The 1,199-nt window shown below is 37.9% G+C and overlaps 1 protein-coding gene across 4 annotated transcripts in view; it reads right to left on the bottom strand.

Moving 5' to 3' along the window:
• Positions 1 to 13: 13 nt before the first annotated feature.
• The window catches only part of SCML1 (sex comb on midleg-like 1 (Drosophila)), a 37,907-nt gene continuing 36,721 nt past the window's right edge, over positions 14 to 1,199 (bottom strand). For all 4 annotated transcript variants that reach the window (XM_010855882.1, XM_010855881.1, XM_010855884.1 and 1 more), the window contains one exon: positions 14 to 324. In XM_010855882.1, coding sequence (XP_010854184.1) covers positions 190 to 324 — 135 coding nt within the window. In that variant the 3' untranslated portion in view covers positions 14 to 189. The remainder of the gene's footprint in view (positions 325 to 1,199) is intronic.

Here is a 1,199-nt window from a genome sequence, read left to right as displayed (position 1 = left end):
AACAACCGTTTGACTGTGCTAGCACTAACACATTAAATGGCTTCTAAAGAAATAGACTGGACTATCCCAGGTTCTGCTATTTTGGATACACCATATCTTAAAGGAACCTTCTACACAACAAAAACTTCTAAGGGTGGAGCAAAGACGACATCGGTTTCCCCAGAATTAAGTCCAATCTAACGTGGTTTATCAATTGGGGATATTTCTTTCTCTTTTAAGCCTGTCAATATAGTGGCAAATCTTCAAGGCTGTCCCCACCTTAAGCCCCATGTACTTTATCATCATGTCACTCCTGAGCAGTAGCAGAGCTTTCCCATCAATGCCCTACAGAGCAAAGGAAAATGAAATAATTAATAAAGCATTCATATTGAATCAGAATAGTTTCTCCTTTCTATATAAGAACATGTAACACAATTAGAGAGCAGCTCATTCCAGCTATATATATATTCTCTGAATCTGCAACTGATTGATGGAAACTATCAAAAATCTAATTTGTACAGTGAAGCATCACTTAATCACTTGTAAATTTGCTTCAAATTTTAAGAAAAAGGAAATTTAACTTAATATCTTAAAAATGTCCTAAGCATCAAGCTACCTAATTTTAAATACCTTGTGTTAAACAAAATACTGCATAACTATGACAAAAAGAGTAAAAACTTAATGAATAATAAAAATGAATTTCAGACGGTCATTGACTTTCTTAGAAGGGCTGGAACATGAGTATCTCAGCTATTAGTATGCTATACAGTGCTGTCTTAACATTGGAAGGTAATCAGTTAGTTGTCTGAAGCTAATTAAATGCTGAAAACTAATGACTGATTTTCTTACCATATTGAAAATGGTACATCAGATATGTGGGCACTAATTTTATTCATTAGGAAACACTACAAAAATATTACTTGAAAGTCACAAGCCATCCTCCTAGTAAAAAAGAATTAATTGGCCAAGTGATGCTGCTGAAGCATATTATTTGGTTTTTATGAGAAGCCAATGGCACCCCACTCCAGTACTCTTGCCTGGGAAATCCCATGGACGGAGGAGCCTGGTAGGCTGCAGTCCATGGGGTCGAAAAGAGTCGGACACGACTGAGCAACTTCGCTTTCACTTTTAACTTTCCTGCATTGGAGAAGGCAATGGCAACCCACTCCAGTGTTCTTGCCTGGAGAATCCCAGGGACAGGGGAGCCTGGTGGGCTGCCC

The sequence above is a fragment of the Bison bison genome, unplaced genomic scaffold (genome assembly GCF_000754665.1).
Source record: "Bison bison bison isolate TAMUID 2011002044 unplaced genomic scaffold, Bison_UMD1.0 scf7180017864369, whole genome shotgun sequence".
Taxonomy (NCBI): Eukaryota; Metazoa; Chordata; class Mammalia; order Artiodactyla; family Bovidae; genus Bison; species Bison bison.
This window is presented reverse-complemented; position numbering and strand designations above follow the sequence as displayed.